The 24,391-nt window shown below is 37.2% G+C and overlaps 1 protein-coding gene across 1 annotated transcript in view; it reads left to right on the top strand.

Moving 5' to 3' along the window:
• Positions 1-24,391, top strand: part of ALDH1A1 (aldehyde dehydrogenase 1 family member A1) — a 55,084-nt gene continuing 30,693 nt past the window's right edge. Inside the window, 3 exon segments of the mRNA NM_001009778.1 lie at positions 1-107; positions 14,614-14,718; positions 23,859-23,999. Of these exon segments, the coding sequence (NP_001009778.1) occupies positions 42-107; positions 14,614-14,718; positions 23,859-23,999 (312 nt within the window). The 5' untranslated portion in view covers positions 1-41.

Genomic DNA, 24,391 nt, shown 5'->3' on the forward strand with positions numbered 1-24,391 from the left:
ATCGCTGAGCCTGTCACCTGTGTTCAGGAGCAGAACCAACAATGTCGTCCTCAGCCATGCCAGACGTACCTGCCCCACTCACCAATTTGCAGTTTAAATATACTAAGGTTAGTACAACTTCTGCTTGCTGCTTTGCCTCAGCTTTATAAAAACTACATTTATTTAAAGCACAAAAGGTCAATTTAAGTAAACTGGTGTAGAGAGCCCTTTGCAAATATAAAAATAAAAGGCTTGCAAAATGCAGGTCTGGGTTTAGTGTCTTGATCACATAATGAATTCTAAATCGTATCAGGCAACTTTTCAGAAATTTATTTCTTAAAATATTTCTAAGTAAAAGGAATGCTCTTCACTGTAATAGGTTCTTGTGCCAGGATTCAGTGGACTTTACTAAGCAGTTCTATTAACTTTAGGCAGAGCACCCAGCATGTATAAGAGAGGCAAATACTTACTAGAGAAACTTACTGGAAACAGGCAAACAAATGGAAAATTGGGTGGTTTTTTTTTTTTAAGGAAAATAGAGAGAGAGAGAAACAGAGTATAGTGAAGTAAAACAGAGCATACTGAAGTAACATGATTTTTATATATGTCAAATGAGTGTTAAAATTGAAAGACCTGAATCTGATAATTGGATGAAGGAAAACTCCAGTTACAAAAAACTACATGGTCCTTGCATTATTTAGCATATTTGGGAAAAGAAAGCCTTCTTATTTACTTCTTCAGCCAAATTTGTTGCCATTGGAGCCGGCATGTAATTGTTAGCTGATAAATATTTAGAGAAAAAAGAGCAGGAGCCAGACCCAGACTTAAAAATCCACAGTTAGGGAGAAGGAGGAAATGGATCCTATTTGAGTCAATCAAGAGTATCTCTGAACTTTGCCTGTTTCACACATTCCTGCTTTCTAGTCAGAGCCTAGAACTTTCAGAGAAACAAATAAACAAAACCAATCTAACCAAGATCATTTAAGAAATGAGATTTATGGTGTGATGCGGAAAGGAAAGTAAGGAAGGAACTATTCCCACTCAGGGAGAGCCACTTTGCTGTCTGATTAACCAAGGAAATTCCAAGAGCACTGTAAGTTTATGATAAAGTCCTGCTATTATTGTTTCCTTACTTGTAACCATGGATGGTTTTGAAATTCTAGTCTGTTAAATTTTCATTTTCATAAGCACAACAAATGAGGAAGTTGTTCAGCTGACTGGCTCTTTTCCTTAGAAAAGTGTCTGCAGAGATCAGATTGTGCCTTTAACATGATCGACCAACAGTTATAAAGTGTATTAAAGTATTATTTTTACAAGGTTTTATTAAAAGGGAAAATATTTTTTTGTCCATTTGATTTTATTCCAAATGGGAACATGAAAAATGCGATTGAGACTATACCCTCCAAAGATTTTGCACTTGGCAAAAGCACGCCTAGCAGATAACAAGACTCCAGTTTTCCCAACTTTCTTACTGTTTGTCATTTGCAAGATATTTCAATCCAGAGTAAATACATTTAAAAATGCGTTCATTTTATAAAGATCAAAACCACTGGCAATGATTGAATTATCTATCCCCGTACTATTATAACACAGTTTTGTTTTGTTTTCCCCCATGATACTGGGAAGATATTTTGATAGTCTGAATGTCACATTTTCTGGTAGTCTGAATGTCACATCTTTTAAAAATTTGGTTTGCAAAAGTTTGAAGTCTTCCTTGTCTGTGAATTTCCAGCGAACTCTAACATGAAATATTCTTTCTACTGAACTAAGCTTCTATAAGTACTTATTAATTAAACATGTGAGAAACACTAGTGGGCAAATGAGATAGTCCTCAAAATATATATACAAACACAGATCTAGTGATTCTTTAACATATGAGATGATTTTAAGATTAATATCGCCTGTTCATTTAAAAGTCATTACACAAGAACACCCTCTAGGGAAACTAACTGACCTACGTGCTCAAAAGGAGGCAAGATTCCAAGCAGGAATTTGCTCTTGCATATAGGAACTTTTCTGGGTAAAAATACCCAACGCAAGCAAGTCAGTGAATTTCGATTGCTCACACATCTTCTCTATAAATCTGTTCTGCTCAGATAGCATTTTATTGTCTGATTTATTGGTTACAGCATTTTCACACTTGGGAGGACACCAGTTATGTATGTAATTAAATCTAAATGGGTGAGCTTTTTCAAATGCCTTTGCATTTTCTTTTTACTGTGCCTAACTGAAGAACTGTATTGGATTTGCACTTGCAAGAGGAGTTGGAAAAAGATGGTTATTAGCTAACTTTCCTGGTTGCAAACAAAATAAGCAAGGGACTTTATAGTGTCTGAGAAATTACCTTCTATAGCAAGCCCCTAAACTACGTTATTTTCCTTGCACTGTTTTAGTGTTCATGTTTATTATCATTAGAATATGTTGGTTGTTGGGGCAAGGTGGAGGAAAGAGGCAAGCAAGACTGAGTAACAGAAAACAATTGCAACTACGGTAGAAGAACTATACATGCTCTCAAGCTTGAGGCTGCTTCTAGTCCAAACAAAAGATCCCATTGATGCATAACTTTTATGACTTTACAGTCTACTTTCTTTTTTAAGGTACATGAAACAGAGATTAGCGTTTAAGAAATACTTTATAAAATGATACCAAAGTTTTTGGAATTTAAAATCTCAGTAACATTAGTATAAATGCACTCAAACTCAGAGTCTGTCTCTATCCTCATATCCCCTCGCCCCTTTCCAATTCTAAACAAATTCTAAACAAAATCTCTGCCAGCTCTCTGCTCATCCTTTTAAAGGATGAGTTTCTTGGGAAATTGTGTGATCTCTGAGAAAACTACATTGCCTCCCTCTGCCTTGGTTTCCTTACATGTAAAATGGGAATTCTTAAGGTTGAAGAAACCATCACATGCATTTAACGCATATGAAGCCCTTGAAATAGGACCTGACACATGGGAAGTGATCGATTAACATTAGCCATCTTAGTCCGATTTATTTTCCTGAATTCCACCCAATTTTCCAGGACCTCCTTTTACTCAGCCTTTCCTAGATCTATTTCCCACAAGTGTTCTTCTCATTTCATTGTCATCCCCTAGCTTTTCTGTCACTCTTTCTTGCGCAGTCATGCCCCACCTGACAAGGATTTCATTGGAGCTAAGTTCCAAGGGTTTATCCTGGATTTCAGGGATCAAGAACTTTCTCTTACAGGATTTGGTATCTTTGTTTTCCATTCTCCCTTTACAACACTATTTTCTACCTTAAAGACAAATAGAAAATTCAGGAAGAAAGCTTTCTCAGACAGGAATCAAACCTCCAAATATTTAGTTGACTCTTAAATGTAACTCATTCAATAATGAATAACTTATTCATGCTAGAAAAGATCTTCACTGGCTAATAACATTTCACATACCCACACAGACACTCACAGACAGGAAATATCATAGTTAAGTTTCATTGTGTTTACTCTGTGCCAATGACTGTTTTAGTTATTTATGATGATTTTATTTACTCTTTACAATAACCCTATGAGGATGTTACTATTCCTGCTTTGTAGTTGAGAAGACTGAAGAATAGAGTGGCTAAGTAACTTTCCTTAAGTTACACAGCTAGTAAATGACAAAGCTAGACTTGGAATGCTGGCAGCTTCAGCCCTTACCCCAAGTGACTCGTCTAAGACCAGTATCACTACTTTGGGACACGGAGTTGCTGGCATCCCAGTCTATCTTTATTCTGACTTTCATTTGTTCATTCCTGATTACTAGAGGGGACATGCCTATGAGCCTTTCCAGCTGTTGCTCAGCTGTTTCCAGGCCAACAGGAGGAAGTTTGCCACCAATTTAGAAAAAGAGGAGAACAATAAGAAAGGTTGGAAACAAACAGACTTTCCAATTTGATTGAAAAGGTGGGGTTTGAGCTGGGAGAGGCTGTGATGCAGAAGACTATGACACAGGTGTACCATTCCTGTGAGAACCGCATTTCTTCAGCTCCTAGGGAATAATAAATTTTGCTTGGAGGAGGATATATTTCCCCAGTTTTCTGGTATTATTACTTAACCCATGTAGGTTAAAGATATGTTTTTGATAAAGAACGTTTATGAATCATTGAATACTATGTGCTAGGCACAATTTAAGGTGTGTGTGTGTGTGTGTGTGTGTGTGTGTGTGTGTGTGTGTGTTTCATCACTATCTCCCTTTAAATTCTTAAAACAAACAAGTTCAGGCCACATGCATTTCCAAATACCCCATTCTTTTCACTCGTTTCTCCTTTTTTCCCCTCCTCTCTCTCATTTTATATCCCTTTATTTACCAATCATCGAGTTGTTCTCTGCTAGGTCTTATGATATCAAAAAGCAAGAATGATTCTTGCCTCATGGAGCTTGTATTCCTGGAGTGGGTGGGAAGAAAACTAAAAAGAGGAAAACTGAAAGCTGAGACAATATGAGGAGAAGAGCTTTCTTTGGATGAGGTATCAGGGACAGCCTCTTTAGGAAGGAAGGGGACAGTTAAGGGAAGTCTGAGGGAGGCAGACATAAGGTGGCCATGGAATTGAGGAACCAAAGACCCAGAGTAGGAACACCTGCAGGGACATCTGTGGACAAGGGCGTGGTATATTCAAGGAACTATCCAAAGCTGACCATGGTCGGAATGAAGTGAGAAAGAGAGAGCATGGATAAGACTGGAGATGAGGCTGCTGCCAGATGGCCTGATGGGTTTCATTTGAGCAAACCACTGAGGGGTGCTTAAAACAGGACAAGACTTAGGTTCAAGACAAAGATGACTGTGCCGTGTCACTGCTTTCATTTGGGAGATCGTTTAGCTTCCCTCTGACTGATGCAATATTTTGTTTGGTCTTGGCTCGGAAGCAGTTGAACAAATAGCGGGATGGCTGCAAGGTGAGGCAGCTTAACAAGATAAGTCCGGCTTCGATTTCCAGCTCTTCTACTTATTTAATGATATGACCTTGGCCAAGCCTCTAAGCTCCTTGAGTTTCAGTTCCCTTGTCTGTAAATTAGGAATAATAATGACTACCTTGGAAAGTGGCTGTGAGAATTAGGGTAATTTGTGGAAACTGCCTGGCACTTAGTTATTAGCTCCTTGGTCCAGGCTCTTTTTAACCCTCTCCTTCCCAAGATGATTCCCAGAATTCTAAAAATTTTCAGTTGCCAATGTAAGCAAATCAAATGCTTGCACTGCATGTCACAGTTCAAAACTACATTCATCTGTTGGTCTCATTTGAAGTTCATAATGAGCTGCCAGGAAGGAGATAGGGAAGATGTCTCATTTTAAAGCTGAGGAACCTGAGCTTAGATAGCTTAAGTGACTTGTTCAAGGTCACACAGCTTTTAAGAGGCAAAGACAGAATGAGCTGAATCTTCTCATTTCAGATCGGATTCTTTTCCACGAGAGTTCATTTTTTTCCCTCAACACTGAAAATAGCAGTATTTAATATTTGAATCTCATTAGATTGTCTCTAACAAGTGCTTTTGCCCCTGTTACTTAACTTGTATCATTCATTCTTTACTCTGACTGAGAGAATGGAAATTTGGATGATAAGAGAAGAGAGATGATTTGGACGTCAGATCCCTAGACAGGTGGACTAGTAGAAAGAAGATACTTCAGAGCAGTATAATCTCAAATTTAATTATGTGAATGACACTTACAGATCATGTTGAAATGCAAATTCCAATGCTATAGGTCTGAGGTGAGATCTGGTATTCTGGATTTCTAATAGACTTCTAGGATTTGTTGATGCTACTTAAAGCATGGTCTGTTGACCAGCAGCAATTGTCTAAAAGCATTGAGTCAGCCTTATAACTTTACCTACACAGTGGTCACCATTGAATTAGGGACCTGACGTCCTGTTTCTCCCAGAAAGTGGCTGTCACACTTTCTGGGAGAAATAGGAAAGTCCACTCACACCCAGCCAGGTCAGAAGTATTTATTTTCTCCTTCAGAAAGTGCCAAGTCCTGCAAGAACTAGATCATGGCCACAAGCCAGTGATGGAACCAACTTTGATTTTTTTCCTGGGATATAAACCTTCTTTAAGAATGTAATATTTAACTCATCTCTGAAGACTGTGTCTTGGCAAACTGTTTTGTTCTCAGATACCTGCCTAGCTTTAAGAAAATCTTATCAACAAAATCCTAAGGTAAATAGCACATCCCCTAAAAGAGGGTGTTATTCCCATTTCATAAGGGCTCTCAGAACAAGTGTTCACAGGGTTTCCTTAAACTGAACTTCACATGTTTGTCACTACTTGCCGGAATAAGGGGGTGGGGTGAGAAAAACTCCTGAGGAGTACGAGAAACAACTCATTTGAAGAGCAACCCAAAGTTAGATTGAAAAGTGAAAGTGAAAGTGAAGTTGCTCAGTCGTGTCTGACTCTTTGTGACCCCATGGACTGTAGCCTACCAGGCTCCTCTGTCCGTGGGATTTTCCAGGCAATAGTACTGGAGTGGATTGCTGTTTCCTTCTCCAGGGGATCTTCCCAAGCCAAGGATTGAACCCGGGTCTCCTACATTGTAGGCAGATGCTTTACCGTCTAAGCCACCAGGGAAGTCCAAAGTTAGTATCTCTAAAATGGTCTGGGTAATCTATGGGATGATATAACACAGATCAGCATAAAAGAACACTCCTGGGAATACTGGCATTGATAAAATAGCCATGCACTTGTCATAAAGTGGCAATTATCTAGCATAGAGTGGTGGTGGTTTGGGTATTCATGATGCTATTATAATTGTGGCCAAATGCGTTATATGTTTATTAGATTGAAGCAGCCATATTGAGCCCTGTTCCACAAAATATGGGCAATAATTACTTCATTATTAAACATTTAATTAAGAGCCACTGCTAATAAACAAATCAGAAAAGTAAATTTTTGTGTAAACTGGATTTCATCATAGTGATGCATTTTGAGTATGTATGTGTGCGAGTGTGTAAGTGTGTGTGAGTCTGTCTGTCAGAAGTTCCCACAAATACCAGCATTGCTTGCAAGGTGTGTAAAATGTTGCTAATATTTGACTTTCTGATATTATAATATCTATACTTGATACCTTTATTGTAATGTTGGAATTATTAATGTGAATTTCTTGACTGGGCATTTGTATAAACATCGCACTTCTGAAAATTTTGTCTGAACAACTCTCTCCCTCACCCTGATTCCATTAACTGACCATTTCCGCTGCTCTCCGAATACTTTTTCAGAAGTCAAAGAAATGTAAATATCAAACAGCTGAATTATGCTCTACATTTGCCACTTTCTTTAGAAGGAAGGTATATATGCAAGCAATTATATTACTGGGTCTTAGTATTGTTAAGTATTAAATATTTACAGAACTTTCCAGTGCTTCTGCAGCTTACCTCTGATATAGGGTATACATAATGTATGGAAATTATTGATGAGTATTTTTGCCAGCTATGGGACAAAATGATGATGTGGCTCAAAACAGAAAAGCTTCAGCATCTTTTCTTTTTCCCTGATTGAGTTGAAAAGGATGAAAAGGCTCTTCCAAAGACAAGTAAGAAAAGAGTATACACTCATGTTACTGAACTCAGACTGTAATATAAAACAGAAATGAAAAAGAAAAACTTTCTTTCTCCTACTTTTGTTTTGGCCACCCTCTCATTTTGTTTTCATTCTTTTGACTGCAGTTAAGCATTTTCCTCCCATCTGTTATTTCCTCCTTAATTTCCTTTTGGATTTTTTTTTTAACTTTGAGTCTCAACATTTTGCTTTGCAGCCTCAGGGTTTGGGTTAAAAATAATTGCCAGAAGATCTAGCTTTGATTCTTTTAAATGTTTAACACCCCACCTGACTTTTGCTTAGTCTCCCTCTCTTATTAGGTCGCATCTTGGTTCTTTCTCCCTGCCGTACTTCCCACCCTCTGGGTCTTTGGTACATTTTAGTTTCCTAATGCTGGGGAAAAGTTAACACATTTACAACGTGCATCAGTTCCTATACGTTTTCAGCTGTACCCATTATTCCACATAGCCGAGGCTCGGGATGTCAGGTTTGGAATTTCACACAGGTGACATAAAATAGAGAATCCCTTCAACCTTCCTCACTCTTGGCATGACTTAAAAGAGATTCTCTGTGTGTTGAAAATGTGATCTGTTAAAATCTCTCTGCCACCAAGACAGTGCTGGCTTCTCTTACGGCATCCAGAGCTGCTGGCCCGGGTACAGTTCTGCATAGATCAGGTGAATTTGGGGCACCCCAAGAGACTTTTGGAGGGAGTCAGGGCTTCTCTTTTAAGCCAATGGGTTTCAAAATATCAGCAGATAAGGCTAATAGGTTTTATTTGCCTATTAGACAAATCTAACTTCCTCTAAACCAGTCATATTTTGAGAAAAGTGCCTATTTATTTAGAATTGTAGCTTTATACCAAACACACTAAGATATAAGAACTTTTCCTCAGGAAAGGCTTTCTTTCATTCAAAATTATGACTTATTCTTGGACACTAAACTACATTCAAGAAACAGCCATTTTGTTTTTTTAAAATCAAAGTTTATATACTGTATCTCTTACAATCTGACATATCTAAAATTTAAAGAGTAAAAATCAATTATTAAGTTGCCTCAACATTTCCATTGATTGTTTTCCCAAATAAGAAGCACTTGAAGTTTAAGGGTATGCAGAGGCATCTATAATTTCCCATCAGTATTGTGAACTTGGAGTCTACTGCACATATATATTATTTAAAAGTATCCTGAGTCCAAACTTCATAATTAGAATATAGTTAATATAGTGGTTAAATAGGATCCAATAATTGTTTTTTACTTTTATAGCATGATCCCTTTCCCTTCAAACTTGTTAAAGGCAAACAGCAAATGGAAAATGTTGTAATCAGGATAGATCATTTCAACAGACCTAAAATGGTTTCATAATCATTTTAATAAACATTTATTAACCTATACATCTCCATTTTATATAACTATAGGAAGGATGATTATTCAAAAACATTCAGCTACACAGTTGGCTGTAAGGCATATATAAACTGGATAAAATTAAAACAGAGAACAAGATGATCCAGATAGTCCTACCAATAAATTCTCCACAGCTAAGGGGAAGAAAAGGATGGTACAATGCCAGATTGTTTCATCTCATTATCTGTGCCAAATTTTGTTTTCATACTGAAAGGCTGCTGTTTGCGGGAGAATGTATATCATTGATAACTTAGAGACTATATTGATACATCATTCTTCTTTAAAGGCTTAAGACCTCATGCCTGGAATGTTAAAATGGTCTCTAGGCTAATCCCCTGGACTCTGTCTGTTGTTGTTGTTGTTGTTGTTTTTTAGTCACTAAGTCTATCTTGCCGGAAACTTTTGTGACCCTATGGACCGTGGTCCATGAGGCCTCTCTGTCCATGTGATTTCCCAGATAAGAATACTGGAGTGGGTTGTCATTTCCTTCTCCAGGGGATCCTCCCAGACCAGGCAGGGATCAAACCTGTGTCTCCCGCACTGGCAGGCAGATTCTTTACTATTGAGCCACCAGAGAGCCTGACTCTGTTTGCTCTACCTCAAATCCATTTTTGGTATCAGTATTTCTAAAACATCCATTTGATCCTGTCACTGTCTCATAACATCCAGGATAGAGTAACTTGGGTGTCAAGACCCATCACTAAGTGGTTTAATTTTCACTGTTGGAATTTATCTAAGATTTGTTTCCACTGGAATTCTCTGCTTGGGGCTGATCTCTTGACTGTGTTTCAAATATCCCAAGGGGGTTCCCTCTCTCTACTCCTTGGTTTCCTTCTTTCTACCACTTCAGTCCAAATTTTCAAGGTTGCATTCTTCCAGGCCATGCTCCTTTCTTCTATGAGTTTCTCTGTGCAACTTACTAATTAAAGCATTGCTTTGGTCATTGCATTCTACAATCTTCAATTCTTTACTGACTGATCATGATATAAATATACTCTCCTTTTAGATCACAGCCACTTGAAAGCAGGGCCATAGCTCACTAATCTTCCATGTCTCCCTATTACTAACAGTATTTCTCAGGCGTCTACTCATTATTTGACTAACACTTTTCTGATAAAACAAAAACGATGATTTTGTGTCATATGAGTATAAGCACAAATTCGAACAAAAATTAAGTTCACTGTGTTCCCCTATATTAAAGATGGAAACTGAATAATGCAGAGTAATTGCTGGTAATTTGAGATCATCTGCCACTGATCTCTTTAGTAGCCTGGAGGAGGATAGATAAACTTCTGTTCTTACTTTAATGTTCATTTACAAAATATTCACTGACTCTAATCTGAAAAGGTAGTTTTATGTACAGTTTAAATACAAGAGTCTGATAATGAAAATAGATGGTACATACATATTATAATGGTTCTTTCACCAAAGAGAATGTATGAAGGGATTAAAATAATTTGTAATACACTGGGATGACCCTGAGGGATGGGATGGGGAGGGAGATGAGAGGGGGGTTCAGGATGGGGAACACATGTACACCCATGGCTGATTCATGTCAATGTATGGCAAAAACCACTACAATATTGTAAAGTAGTTAGCCTCCAATTAAAATAAATAATTTTTTTAAAAAGTAAGTTGTAATATATGAGAGCATATTATTGAAAAGCTGAAACCACAAATTATCAGTGTAAGAGGACTTAGGTGGGAGATGAAAAGCTTCACCACAGGTTTAACAAAATATAATACATTCTGTACCTTCTTTTTATTAGAGTTTTGGTGAAATTGCACTGTGGAAGGGTAGAATTCTGGGCATATTTCTGACAGGGGGAGACTTTGTGCTCTCTTAGTTTAGAGATATAAAATTGGAAGAGGTCATACTATCTTTAGAGCAGAGAAAATGCAGAATTAGAAATTTGCAAGGCTGGCTAAAGAATCTAGGACAAATAATATGATGTCTTTAGTTTTTGTTTGTTAGCTGATGAGCTGATGTGTAGATAGCTAGCTTTAACTCAAAACAAAACATAATAAATAATTTATTAGTAGGAGATTCAAATGCTATGTTACGAAAGAGGAAAAAAAGAGGCTAAATCCAACTGGACCAACTAGTGAAATCCTCAGGAGGAAATGACGTTTTAAAAGAGCTTGAAGTATGAGGAGAAGAAAATAATGAAACTCCAGTCTGAGAAACAGAGTAGAATGAGGCTGAAACAAAAGGGAAAGAGTGGGATAAAAGGTTGGAAAATGATCTTGGGGCCAAGTGGTGAGACACCTCAAACACCATGCTGAGGAGTTTGAGAAGGGAGAACAACATACATATTCTGAGAAGGTGACACAATTTGAACTGCTTTTTCTTAGGAAGATTAGAATAAGATGAAAAATCGATTAGGCAGAGATGGGGGTAGGGAGAACAGGGAAAGGTTTTTTGTGTCTTTTTTTAAGCAGCAGCAGCAAAGTTAGTGAGTGAGTGAAAGTCGTTCAGTCGTGTCCTACTCTTTGTGACCCCACGGACTATACAGTCCATGGATTTCTCCAGGCCAGAATACTGGAGAGGGTAGACTTTCCCTTCTTCAGGTAGCAGAGAACACAGTGTTAAAAACAGATGAGTAGGGGTTCTGTGTGTCTTTAACAGAAGAGGGAAGATGTGTGCATGTGTGTGTGTGTGTGTGTGTGTGTGTGTGTGAGAGAGAGAGAGAGAGAATGCAAGAACAAGTTTTAGAATCTTAGTTTGAAGTGAGAGCAGTGTAAAGCTAGAAATGACAATGAGCTGAACTTGGGACTCTTTGATTAAGGTGCTTCCCAGTGATCTCTTGGGGGAAAAATAGGACTAAAGACATAGGAAAGAAAACACTGTAAACTTGAAGAATATGAACTGTAAAGTCTACAATAACTTCAGGGAAAAAAAGATAATATATAGTGAAGGACTCTTTATCAAACATACCAAAATTTACACATTCAGCCTAGTATTCGTTCTTTCAAAGCAGTCAGTTTTAGGTATCTAGACTTGTTTCAACTATTTGTACAAGATTAAGATTTGTTGTTGGGCCCAAAAAGGAAGAATTTCACTTCAAATTTGCCTTTAGAACTTAGAACAAATTATTTTTGATATCTTTGTTATCAAAAGATAATAAGTGTTTATCCTTTGAAAGTAGATTTGATTTTCACAAGTAGGCTAAAATCATTTAAACTTCATCTAGGGTATAAAGTGGGTAAGCAATCAGAGCCCGGCTTTTATGCACAATTAAGCTGTGACTATAAGTTGATGGTATTTTCTTGTTCATCATAAATTTCCTCTAACCTTTCGTAGTATATAAAGATGAATTTCATTGAATATTTAAATCTTATGTTTACAATAATGATATAACAGTTTTTTATTTCTCCCTCAGCCATCTTTTAAAAATGAATTTTATCATTAAATAAAATATTGTAAATAAAAAAAAAATAATAGCTACAATGCTGATTCACTCCAAAAGATGTTGAGCAAGTCAGTAGTTGTAATATAAATTTATTTTTCTTTAAGTTCAGCTAAGAAGTTTATATTTTTTTCATAGAGGCTAATAGGAATTTTATGGTCTTCGTCTGTATTATATTACCCTATCAGAGAAACAAGGATTTTCTCGATACTTCTATCTTTCTCAAACTTCCATATTCGTGTCTTTGGACATCTAGTCTCTTTAGCTGAACTGCTTTGCTTCCCCTTTAATTTACTCATGTCCACATCTTTTTCCTGTCAGTTCCAGGCTAGCGCTACAATTCTTTGGAACTCCTCCAAATACATAGGTTACATTGGCATGAATAGGCAAATAAGGAGACATATCCTTCCTCTTGTTTTTTTAGCAAGTCAAAATATCAAAGTGGACACATGTGCAGAATATTATAGATTCTACCCATATGTAACTACTGGATTCTCGGTTCTTTGATTCAATTTCAAGTTATTTAGTTAAGAGTTCTTCACTGAGGTTAAGATCACTTGAGGGCTGGGATTGTGCTGAACACTTTGACTGGGATTTTTTTGTTCTGAGGATAAATCAGAGAAACAGACACATACTGTCCTTGACCTTATCTTAACTTACAGCTTAAGAGGGAAGGCAGACTTTAAAAATGAGTTTTTTAAAAAGTGACAAGCTTTATAGTAGACGTATAGGAGAACAGGGAATGCTTTTGTAATAATTTTTTAATTTTTTTGAGTAACAATCTTGTAAATCACAGAATATAGAATTAATTATGTGTAAGCATTTTGTGATATATAGTAATATATATCTTATTATTTTGACAGAATGTTAAGCTAAATTTGGACACTGCACAGAACAGCTAAGTCAGTGCAAACTCATAGGTTAATTTAAAAGACTACTTTTATTTCAAATATACACAATATAAATAATTAAATCAACAATGTACAATCTTGAGAGTTGTCACTGGGGAATCTTTAATAGTTCAGTAATTTGTATTTAGCATAACAACCAATTTAAACCTTGAGGGGCAGTGTTTCAATACATTCTCCCTCAGAGTTGCACAATTAATAACTTATCTTTAAATATCAAGTAAAGAGGAGGTGTCTGAGTTAAGATATATATTACAGATCCACTGTGTATGTCACCTTTCATTTAAAATTCCATGGGTCAATTACCTGTGGTTTAACATTAAATAAACTAGTTTATGTTGTAAAAATAATCTAACAGGAAGTCACAACACATAATATTCAACACTGTACTTATGATTTTTTATATTTCAATAATGAATAAGAAAAAAGAGAATAAACAAGAAATAATGGAGTGAGAGGAGAAAGAAGAAATTCTAGCTTTTGTCAGAAACAAAATATCACTTTATTCACCACAAAAATAGTCCGTCTCAATTTGGCTACGTAAGATATTTTTATTCTGTGAAAAGATGAATGAGATATCAAAGGTATTATAGTTTCCATAAAGAAATGCAAATTCAGCATTGCAAAAACTGAAACAGACTTTTTAAATGACATACTAACACTTCTTAATATTTTTACTCTTTGTGTACATAGAACAAAACTCAATTATTTTCTGGACCACCTGTTTCTTTAGATGCAAGTCTCCTTTTCATAGATAGAACTAAGAAATCTAGTACCTGATTTCATCTGAGGACAAATAATTTACTAGACAACCTTTTAAAAAGAAGAATGAAACCCTTATGTCTTTAAAAAGTCAATGAAGAAATGTCACTAACTGATTTTTTTCCTAAGCAATCTTCTTTTAAAATCCTCCCTCAGGCTACTTTTAAGACAGTAAGCTAAAGGATCAGAAAATAGTCACTTACCATACCAAATCACCAGTAGCCCAAGATGAGCTTGTTCAGAATCTGAAGTGGAAAATAGACAATGATTCATAAAGATCAAGCCCAATTAAGCCTTCACTCTTGCCTCAAATTCATGGTTATTTGAGATAACAGCATCTTTCTCTAAATTGTTTTCTCCAGTCTGTATTTTCTGTTCTTTAAATGACCTCATATCTTAGTGAAATTGTAAAGTATTACTTTATTTTAGTGTGTTATATATGCACGTGTGTGTGTGTTTGTGTGTAAAATGTTTTAAACAGTCAAAAAATTCCTGGAGAAGGCAAGTAGCTGAGGGAGGTGAGGTTGTAACATTGGGTTCACTTAGTGCTTTAGTTTAAGTTTATAAAAAGTTTCTGAAATTGGCTGGATATTTAAATGCCTTTTTACTTATCTTCCCTCTGTCTACAGATCTTCATAAACAATGAATGGCATAGTTCAGTGAGTGGTAAGAAATTTCCAGTCTTTAATCCCGCAACTGAGGAGAAACTCTGTGAGGTGGAAGAAGGAGATAAGGTGAGTTTTGTAACACTATTTGCATTTTATGCCAGGTTTCTTTGTTTCTCACCATTCTGAGTGCCTACCCCCTATTCCATCTTCAAACAGTCATGTCATGAAAATATGGTTTCCAGGGCATCTGGGGAAATATTCTTGGTACATAAAGGGTACTCAATAGTCACGTAATAATGATGAGCCTGTTCTTCTGGGTGTGGAGTTTCTTTTCATATTGTTTTCCTTGCTTGTTTTTCAATTTAAATAGTATCTATATTTATTGAATGACCAGACTGCATATGAAGTGAGTGGTCATAGGTTTAAAAAGTGGAGAAATCCTTTATTTATATAAAACATTTTTCTTAAGTGACAAAAGGAAACTAAAAAAAAATTTTAATACAGGACTTTAGTAACAATACATTGCAAGTCATTGCAATAACAAGCATTGAATTAACATTAATCAGTACCTAAAAAACTGAATTTTAAAGGATTTAAGTTGAATCACAAATTGTGTTGTTTCTTTTTAGCTAATAATATAACAACAAAAGCTAACTTTCATAGTGATAATTTTTAATATTGATTTTTAAAAAATTTAGTACACAATGCAACCCTATGTACTATTGCTAGCCAGTTTTACAAATGATGATAGAATAGCAGAAATAAAAGGGTAATTTCCTGAAGATGATATTGCTAATACATAATGAAATCAGCATTCAAATGCTGATTTGAATCGTGCTTCTGACTCCAGAACCTGTGACCAGCAGAGCTACTCTCTTCCTTTGTTAATATTATTAAAGTAAGAGAAGAAGAAGAAGTGAAGTCACTCAGTTGTGCCCAACTCTTTGTGACTGCATGGACTGTAGCCTACCAGGCTCCTCTGTCCATGGGATTTTCCAGGCAAGAGTACTGGAGTGGGTTCCCATGTCCTTCTCCAGGAGATCTTCCTGACCCAGGGATTGAATCCAGGTCTCCCGCATTGTAGGCAGATAGGTCAGGGAGTGAAGAGAATAGAAGCCTTCAGAATTTTTATCTGAACACATATCTTAAAAAGAATATGGTTTAATTGGAAAAGATTTTTCTGGTCTTCAGTTGTCTAGCTCTTATCAAGATTTTAATTTTCTGTCATGTAAGATATAAAGAGGTTAATTATTTTGCTACATGAAAAGACTACTTATTGGAAGATGAAAACTCAGCAAAACTCAAGGATAATACTACTTTCAGTAGTATTAACTGCCAGTTCATGGCAGCAGTCATATGTTCTCATTCTTTCTCCATTCTTTCCTTACCTTCTTCCCAATCAACTAATCTCAAGATATTACACCTTGCAAACCTATTTGAAAACAGTGATAGACCTGAAGGGCTCTTTAGGATTTAGGAAAGGCCCTGGATTCAGGTTGCAGTATTATCAGAAGAAATAAGACCCATGCCTTGAGGGGCAAGAATGCAGAGTTTAGACAGAGGAGTCAAGGGCTTGAGAAGTAGAAACAAAATAGAATGGAGACACATGTCATCTGCTTTCAGATTTCACTTTCTATATACCAGAGTTCACCCATGCATAAATTCCTCAAGGGTTTCTCATTGACTATGGGGAAAAAAATCTTTGCTTCTGGCTTCTATTTTTCCCTTTCAGTGTAAGAGTTCCAACCTTTACCATGCCCCAAACATTGATATTGGTCACTGCCTCTAGACGATGGCCGCGGTACTGTCCTTGGGACCAAGTTCAAGTCATCATCTGTGATAAGAGCACAAAAGATCCACAGCTGCATTTATCATTTAACCTTTTGGCTCGTCTATTCCTTTTTGTATAAAAGAGGGAGATAGAAAAAACTTGGGGAGTTTAACTAAGGAAACATGGGGGACTTCCCTGGTGGTCCAGTGGTTAAGACTCCATGTTTTCAGTGCATGGGGTGCAGGTTCAATTCCTGGTCAGGAAACTAAGCTCCCACATACCTTGTGGTTGACTGCCCTCCCCACAAAAGAATTGGAAAAAAAAGAAGAAGAAAACAAGTAAGTAAAGTGTTTTAATAGCGCCAGGCATATAATGAAGCCTCCATTGTTATAGGTTTCACACTTCTTTAAGCTTTCTCTAACCTTTCCAGGTATAATTGCTCTCTTCTATGTCATTATAGAACACCACGTTTATGTATACTCTAAACCTTGTGTTTTATTGCTTATTGGTTAATTTGTCTGAGACAATATGCTTCTTGTAGAGATCGAAGACGTGAGATGAACTTGGTTTAGAGGTGAACTGGTAGAGATGAACTACATCTCACCTTTATGCCCATGGTATCTAACACACTATAAGTCATGAATAAATGAAATAATTTACTCCTTTATCAAGTTTTGTTTCTTTATATTTCATATATCTCAGAAATCTAGTACTAAATTGACTATTGACTAAAGCAGTAATTCTAGAAATTTTGAATGCTTTAGAATTTCCGGGCCGGGGGGGGCGGGGGGCGGTGGTGCTTAAAACACTGATCCCTGAGCCCCACCTATCCCCAAGTTTGTTTCAGTAATTCTAGAGTGAGACCTGAGGACCTACATTTCTGACAAATTCTTAGCTGAAGCTGATGTTGTTGGGATCAGGATAAGGGAATATACTTTGAGAACCACTGAACAAATATATTAAATCATAAGTTGTATCTCCTCTCAGGTGTTATTAACATGTAACAGGAGGCAGGGGTTCTGACAAGTACGGAAGTTAATGATTGGGAACTGTGCTAAGACAATCCCTCTGCATCTCTCTGAAATGGTGCAAGACTGAACTAGGGCAGAGAAGTACTGATGATCCCTGGCACAGTATTCAGGAAAGGCAGAACCCTGGGTCCCAATGAGCCATTCCCAGAAATGAGAGAAAAATTGGTTCTTCACATTCAATATGGAAAAATAGCTTTTAATCAGAGACTCCTAGAGATCTACCCAGCATTCTGTTTGTGCTAAATCACTTCAGTCATGTCCGACTCTTTGCAACCCTGTGGACTGTAGCCCACCAGGCTCAGTGGGATTTTCCTGGCAGGAATACTGGAATGGGTTGCCATTCCCTCCTCCAAGGGATCTTCCTGATCCAGGAATCCACCTGCATCTCCCACAGTCCCTGCATTGTAGGTGGATTCTTGACCACTGAGCCACCGGGGAAGCCCCCAACCCAGCATTGCTGCTGCTGCTAAGTCATTTCAGTCGTGTCCAACTCTGTGCGACCCCAGAGACGGCAGCCTACCAGGCTCCCTTGTTCCTGGGATTCTCCAGGCATTACATGACCTCAAATATCCTAGTTGCTTGAGTGGCTCTGACAACCCTGAAGAGGTGGGAAAAGCAACAACAGGCAAGCTGAGGGCAGAGTTGAGCCCCTGATGGTTGCCTACTCGTTCTCTCCAGAGGTGTCCTGGCCTCTCAGGAGGGAGACCGCAGAACCGTTTGCAGTTTGCATTAGGGAAAGGAAAAAACATTTCTTAATTCTTTAGCTCTGGGGCCTTGGACATCTCACTTGGCCCCTAGCTTCTGGAATGAGTTTCCTCAGTAAAACAAATCTGTGCCTGGAATTCCAGGTGAAATCTTGTCAGGCCATCTGAGGGCTTGGCATCGTTGGTGAGATTTACCCTCTGTATAAAGTGGCATGAGGGAAAGCTGATGATCACACCTGAAGCTTTAGAAATAGCGATTATCCTTTTGCTCTCTGCTTATTGACGGTTACTGCTGCTTGTCGAAGAGAAGAACTGTCTGTGCAAATGTAGATTAAAAACATTCATTAACGTCCAACAAAGCTGCAAATCAGGTCACTGTGCTAATGGAGTTGGCTGAATACTTATCTCTCAAGTTAGATTGTTTATGGTATAAACTGTCCATAGCAAGCAACTGTTTGCTTGAGATCCAGTGCTCTTGTCATCATATTCTTTTCTGAAATAATCAACCAGCTTTTGTTTTAAAATAATTATTGCTGTTCTCACAAGTTTGCCGACAAATGTATAGTAACTTCTAACGTTGCTTAGTGAAGGTACAAATCTAGTAAATTACAGGGTCACAGTAAACCTAATATTCTGGAACTGACTCTTTAGATAATGAGCCAAGAGGTTTTAAGGATTTAATTTATGAGTAGAATGGAGCTAACAATGGGCTACATACAGCCTTTCAATGGTATTATAAAGAGAGGAGGAGGGGCAAGAACAAATGGAGGTTACAAAGCAAAGCACAGATGTGGGTGGGAACTGTTTTCTTTTCACTTCAGTGGCTCTTTTAGGCTATATCGCCTAATCCCACAAGCTGCTTTTAATACTACAGCATGACCTAGCAAATAATTGGTGGGGATAAAAGTAAATGTCCATTACAGTAAGTGTCTGTGACAGGTGTAAAACTGGTCTGATAACTATTTTCTCCAAATATGGATGAATGTAATATGGAAATGCCTGGTCTGGAATGAATGGATGAGTTCAGTCCTTCCTTAACTTCCTCTGTTCAACTTGGGGTCCCTTACTTTAAAAAAAGGAACACTTTAAACACTATCAGGTAAAAGCGCTATTGATGGTAGAAAATTTGAGTTAATGTATCAAATTGTTTTCTAGTTATTTAAAAATTATGTCTTTGAAAAAAAAAAAATTATGTCTTTGGATATGCTAGTCCTGGATGAAAAATCCAAGCAATAATAATCTTGGGATAATAATAATAATAATATTTTTTAAAACCTCTATACCTAATAGTTTGATTAATGTAAAAGCTGTGCTATGTAATGGAATCAATTAAGATATGAATTATTTTATAAATATCAATATAAGAAGATTATTTATATAAGGAGCACCCTTATATGAAATCAATGTAATGTAATGAAACTCATTATATGATACATAATAAAATGTTTAAATATTTATTAACTGCCTATCGTAGAATCAAAGAGTAAGAAATATTATAGCTTATACTAGCTGCTACTGCTAAGTTGCTTCGGTCGTGTCCGACTCTGTGCGACCCTGTGGACTACAGCCTACCAGGCTCCTCCATCTATGGGATTTTCCAGGCAAGAGTACTGGAGGGGGTTGACATTGCCTTCTCCGAGCTTATACTAGAGGTAGTAGTAAATATTCATTGCAAAGGAGATCATTATCAGGATAGCTTTAAAGCTATCCTAAAACTGGATTTTGGAATCAGATTTGGAATCAAATTTTGGTTCTACTATTACTACATCTCATGTCCTATAAAACCAAGTCTGTGATGCTTAACTACAGCAGTAGCGTAGTGCCAGGAACTTAGTAAGCTCTTAACTAGTAGCTATTATCAAGCTGGTTTAGTTTGGCAAAGGTTTAGGTAGGTTGTGATATTTGAGCTGGGTCTTAAAGAATATGAAGGATTTTGAAAGGCAGGGATGAGCTGGGAGAACGTTCTAGGAAGGAAAATTACAAAAGCAATTGTGAGAAATAGAGGGCTACCTAGAGTAGAAAACGTATAAACACAAGTTTGAGTAGATGACTTAGAGCCCGAAATGAGAGGCCTTGAAAATCAGAAAGAGGAGACTGGCTTCAGGACTGTGGGCAAAAGGGAGCATTTGCAAATACAGGGAAGGAAAAGTGATATGGTCAAATTATTTGAGGAAGATTAGCCTGGTAGAAATAGGCAAGACCACAAAGTGGTGGCTCAGTGGTAAAGAATCTACCTACCAGTACCGGAGATACAGGAGATGCAGGTTTGATCCCTGGGTTGGGAAGATCCCCTGGAAGAGGAAATGTCTACCCACTCCAGTATACTTGCCTGGGAGATCCCATGGACAGAGGAGCCTGGCAGGCTACAGTCCATGGGGTCGGAAAGAGTTGAACACAGCTGAGCGACTAATCACGCAGCAGGCAAACAACCTGAGGAGGGAAGAGAACGGACTTAGGAGGGTTACCAACAATGCAAAATGATAGCCTAAAATAATACAGGGCAGTGAAAAGTGAAAGGAAGTATTAAAATACACTAGAATTGCTGAGTTAAGTTTGTTTTGACTCACTCCAACTCCAACAGAACATACTACCACTTAATGAACATTTAACAAAATGTCTGTCACACAGAAAATGTTTCAAATATCACCTTTTTTAGTCTTCAACACAACTCCATGAGGTAAATTATGGTGGTGGCTTAGTCACTAAGTGGTATCCATCTCCTTGCTAGCCCCTGGACAGTAGCCTGCTAAGCTCCTCCATCCATGGAATTTTCCAGGCAAGAATACTGGAGTGGGTTGCCATTTCTTTCTCCAGGAGATCTTCTCAACTGAGGGAATGAGCCCATGTCCTGTTTTGGCAGGCAGATTCTTTACCACCGAGCCACCTGGGAAGCACGTGAGGTAAATTATCCCTGTTTTAAAGATAAGAAGAGACATTGCTGGTGGTCCAATGGTTAAGAACCCTTCTTGCAATGCAGGGGGCACAGGTTCAATAACTGGTTGGGAAACTAAGATCCCACGTGCAGCAGAGCAATTAAGCCCACACGCCACAACCACTAAGCTTGTGTGCCACAACTAGGGTATCTGTGTGCCACAACAAAAGATCCCACATGCCACAGCTAAGACCTGACACAGCTTAAATAAATAAATATTCATTTTTAAAAAGACAGGAAAACGGAAGGTTAGAGAAGTCATATAATAATATAGTTCACTTCAGAATGAACTGAACCAAATTTCTCATGGTTTATAATAATGATGTGATTATGTGGTTGTATGTTTCTCCCACACAATTAGGATTTTCCAAAGGTTGGTCTCATTACTTCACTGTTTTATGGTTAGCAACCTGATAAGAATGCTACAGAATAGAGTGTTTAGCAAATCTTTAGTGTTTAGCAAATCATAAATGGATGACTAGATGGATGCTTCAAAACTTACATAGTTAATAGGTGAGGAACCAGAATTCAGATCTGGGTTGTTTTGTTCCAGAGCTATATATTAACTACCATTACTCTATTTCTGTGCCTGAAAGGTAAAATATATGAGAAAAGGAGAAGCATGATCTAAAGAATAAAACCACAAAACTGTCCTTATTTATAGCAGCATTCTCCAGGAACATATTTTCCATATGGCAGAGTTACTTGTCTTGAAGCCAATTATTCCATATCCCTTTGAGAGGCCAGAATGCCTATGATAAACCATATTTGGCTAAGGCTGATGATAGAACACTGAGCAGAAGGATCCCAGGGAAAGCTGTGTCATACAGACCTTTTTAAACACAGAGCATGTATTTTATAAGCTGTGGTATCCACAGATCATGCTGGCGATTTCAGATTCTTGCAGTTTGCCTTTAATGTTTTTCAATAGCACTCTTCCAAAATGATTTGGAGAAGGTGAGAATCTATGGCCTAAAACAATGTCTAAATATAAGTAATCAATGTGGTTAACTGAATGCTCAAAATAGGAACTATATATGTGTGTGTGTATATATATATATATACACACACACACATGCATTTCTTAGGAATGGAGAGTAATAATACATTTATTTTATTGTATATAATCTTCATTCCCTCAAATGTTAAACAGTAATATATACAAGTATGATGCTTACAGTGAAAGAATATTTGCTTGTAGTCTGTTTTGTGATAATATTACCACTTAGACCAGATTATGCTTCTAAAATATTTCTCTGGCCCAAGATCATTTTAGTGTGGCAATAAATATTGTAAAAATAATTTACTTTGCTTGTATTTTAATTTGCAGACTTGTAAGTTTGGGACGACTTCTTTTTTTTTTTTTTTTTTTTTTGCTTTTTGGCCACACTACACTGGATCTTAGTTCTTCAACCAGAGATCAAATCTGTGCCCCTTGAAGTGGAAGAGTAGAATCTTGGCCACTGGACCACCAGGGAATTTCCAGTTTGGGACTTCTTAACTAAATATAATAAAAGACAGGGAATATTAATCTGAGATCCATGCCTCCTCAAGGGAAGATACCATTGTTGAATGGGTTCAGTTTAATTTGGGCAACTTAAAAAAAGAAAAAGAACAATTTTATCTTCAGTTTCTTTCAGGGAACTATCACTCCTACCCAAAAGAAAACACACTGGCCTAAGAGGTACATGATTTGTGGAGTTTGTATAGCTTCACAGAGTGAACAGACTGATGTACAAAAGAACACTGGGATGATGTATGTGTTTAAAGTATTTGCAACTGATTTAATGGGGGAAGGAAAAAGGACACAGGATGTAGTCATGGAAGAGGTAGTGATTTTTGTAGTAGATGGATTCCATAGGAGCTCATCGATCTGAACAAAGATCTATGGGAGTGAGTGGTCAGGGAGAGCACTTAACTGAGGCAGAGGAGGAGAGAACAGGAGTAAACCAATTTAGGAAAAGGTGTGAGTAAAGACACACTAATGAAGGCAAGAAACCTAGACTGAGTGTGAAATTTCTTGATTACTTTTGTTTGAATTAATATAATTAAAGCAATGTCTTAATAGTAAGAAACTGACCAGTTGGGAAATGAGAGGTTGTAATATACTGACCCTTCTTTATACCAGACCCTGCTGCCTCTATGCCTTTTTTCCTCCTGCACAAGAGGACTGAGGACATGTTTATAATGTTTACTCTTCAACAGCAAAACACAGTTCTTATTGACCCTTCAGTAGGTTCTTCATGAGAGTACACAGCCCATAAAATCAACAGAGACCCAAGGAGATACTCACTGTTTAAGATCTTGAGTTTCCCTGGAACTTTTGGCAACCAAGTCACCAAAACAGTAAAATGTAGTGATGAAGAGCTAAGATTCTATAGCCAGCTGGGCTCTGTATAAAACATAGTTTAGCCACTTTCAGCTACTGAGCTTGAGCAAATCTCAACCTTTTTTTGCTTCAGTTCCCTCATCTGTAAAATAGAGAAGGTATCTGTGTCATAAAGCTACTGAAAATTAAATGAGTTAATATGTGTGAAGCAATTAGAACATTACCTGATATAAGGTAAACACTCCAATGATAGCAACTATTAAAATATAGTATTTCTATTCTAGGAAATCATGCATGTGCTTTGTATATGGCACTCATCATTCCAAAAAGTAGGCAGCAGGTATAATTCTAATATGCAGTAGATGAGTCTGTACAATGTGCTAGACTTTGAGCTGATGAAGACACAGCTTACGAGGAACTCTAGTCTATTTCATATGGTTATTATCATTGAATTTATGAATATATTTAGCCCACTAATTGAATTCACTTTGACTTGCAGGAGGATGTTGACAAAGCAGTGAAGGCTGCAAGACAAGCTTTTCAGATTGGCTCTCCATGGCGTACTATGGATGCTTCAGAGAGAGGACGCTTGTTAAACAAGTTGGCTGACTTAATTGAAAGAGATCGTCTGCTCCTGGCGGTGAGTATTAACTGAACTGGGCAGAACTCAAAATCTCTAGAAAGCATTCATGGTTCAGATTGGTAACTTATTTTGTTGTTAGTGGTCACTACATACTCTCTAAACAACAATAACAACAATATACTTTCTAAAAACAAAACAAAAAACTTCTACCAGCTCTTGTATATGAACCATACCACTGAGCTTATTTTCAGACAATAAGTACTCTGCACTCGGGTTCTAGATGATGTTAATATCTACTCCCAAAATAGATTTTGCAGTCTAAACTTTGGCAGATGCTGAGTTAAAACAAATTAAACAAATTTCTTTCCTTAACTGTAGAATTTCTGAGTCTTTAACAAGGTCATCTGCAGCATGAAGATTCTAGAATAATAGACTAGCTTTCTTGAATT

Source organism: Ovis aries, chromosome 2 (assembly GCF_016772045.2).
Source record: "Ovis aries strain OAR_USU_Benz2616 breed Rambouillet chromosome 2, ARS-UI_Ramb_v3.0, whole genome shotgun sequence".
Taxonomy (NCBI): domain Eukaryota; kingdom Metazoa; phylum Chordata; class Mammalia; order Artiodactyla; family Bovidae; genus Ovis; species Ovis aries.